Raw genomic sequence first — 283 nt, 5'->3', positions numbered from 1 at the left:
GGAGCCGCTGCCGTCGCGAGACTCCAGTGACTCCAAGTCCTTTCGAGGTCCCACTCCCAGTGCTGCCTCTGACAGCTCCAGGGCCTCCACCTCCTCCAGCCAGCTGGACGGGCTGAGCCTTGTGCTGAGCACCCGGGACAGCCTGGAAGTGGACGCTGACATCCAGCGCCTCCTCTCCCTCTTTGAGATGCTGCTCGTCCAATTTGACCGGGTCAACCAGGTGACGGAGGACGTGTACCGCATCGAGCACCCGCTGGAGGGCCGTCAGAGCCGCCACTCCCGG

At 65.4% G+C, this 283-nt stretch overlaps 1 protein-coding gene across 1 annotated transcript in view; it reads left to right on the top strand.

The window, feature by feature from the left end:
• Positions 1-280, top strand: part of PKD1 (polycystic kidney disease 1 (autosomal dominant)) — a gene marked incomplete at both ends in the record, with an annotated part of 52,539 nt that extends 52,259 nt beyond the window's left edge. The window contains one exon of the mRNA XM_009708264.1: positions 5-280. Coding sequence (XP_009706566.1) covers positions 5-280 — 276 coding nt within the window. The remainder of the gene's footprint in view (positions 1-4) is intronic.
• Positions 281-283: the final 3 nt, after the last annotated feature.

The sequence above is a fragment of the Cariama cristata genome, unplaced genomic scaffold (assembly GCF_000690535.1).
Source record: "Cariama cristata isolate BGI_N322 unplaced genomic scaffold, ASM69053v1 scaffold6629, whole genome shotgun sequence".
Taxonomy (NCBI): Eukaryota; Metazoa; Chordata; class Aves; order Cariamiformes; family Cariamidae; genus Cariama; species Cariama cristata.
Note: the sequence above shows the minus strand (reverse complement) of the source record. Positions and strands in the feature narration are given on the sequence as shown.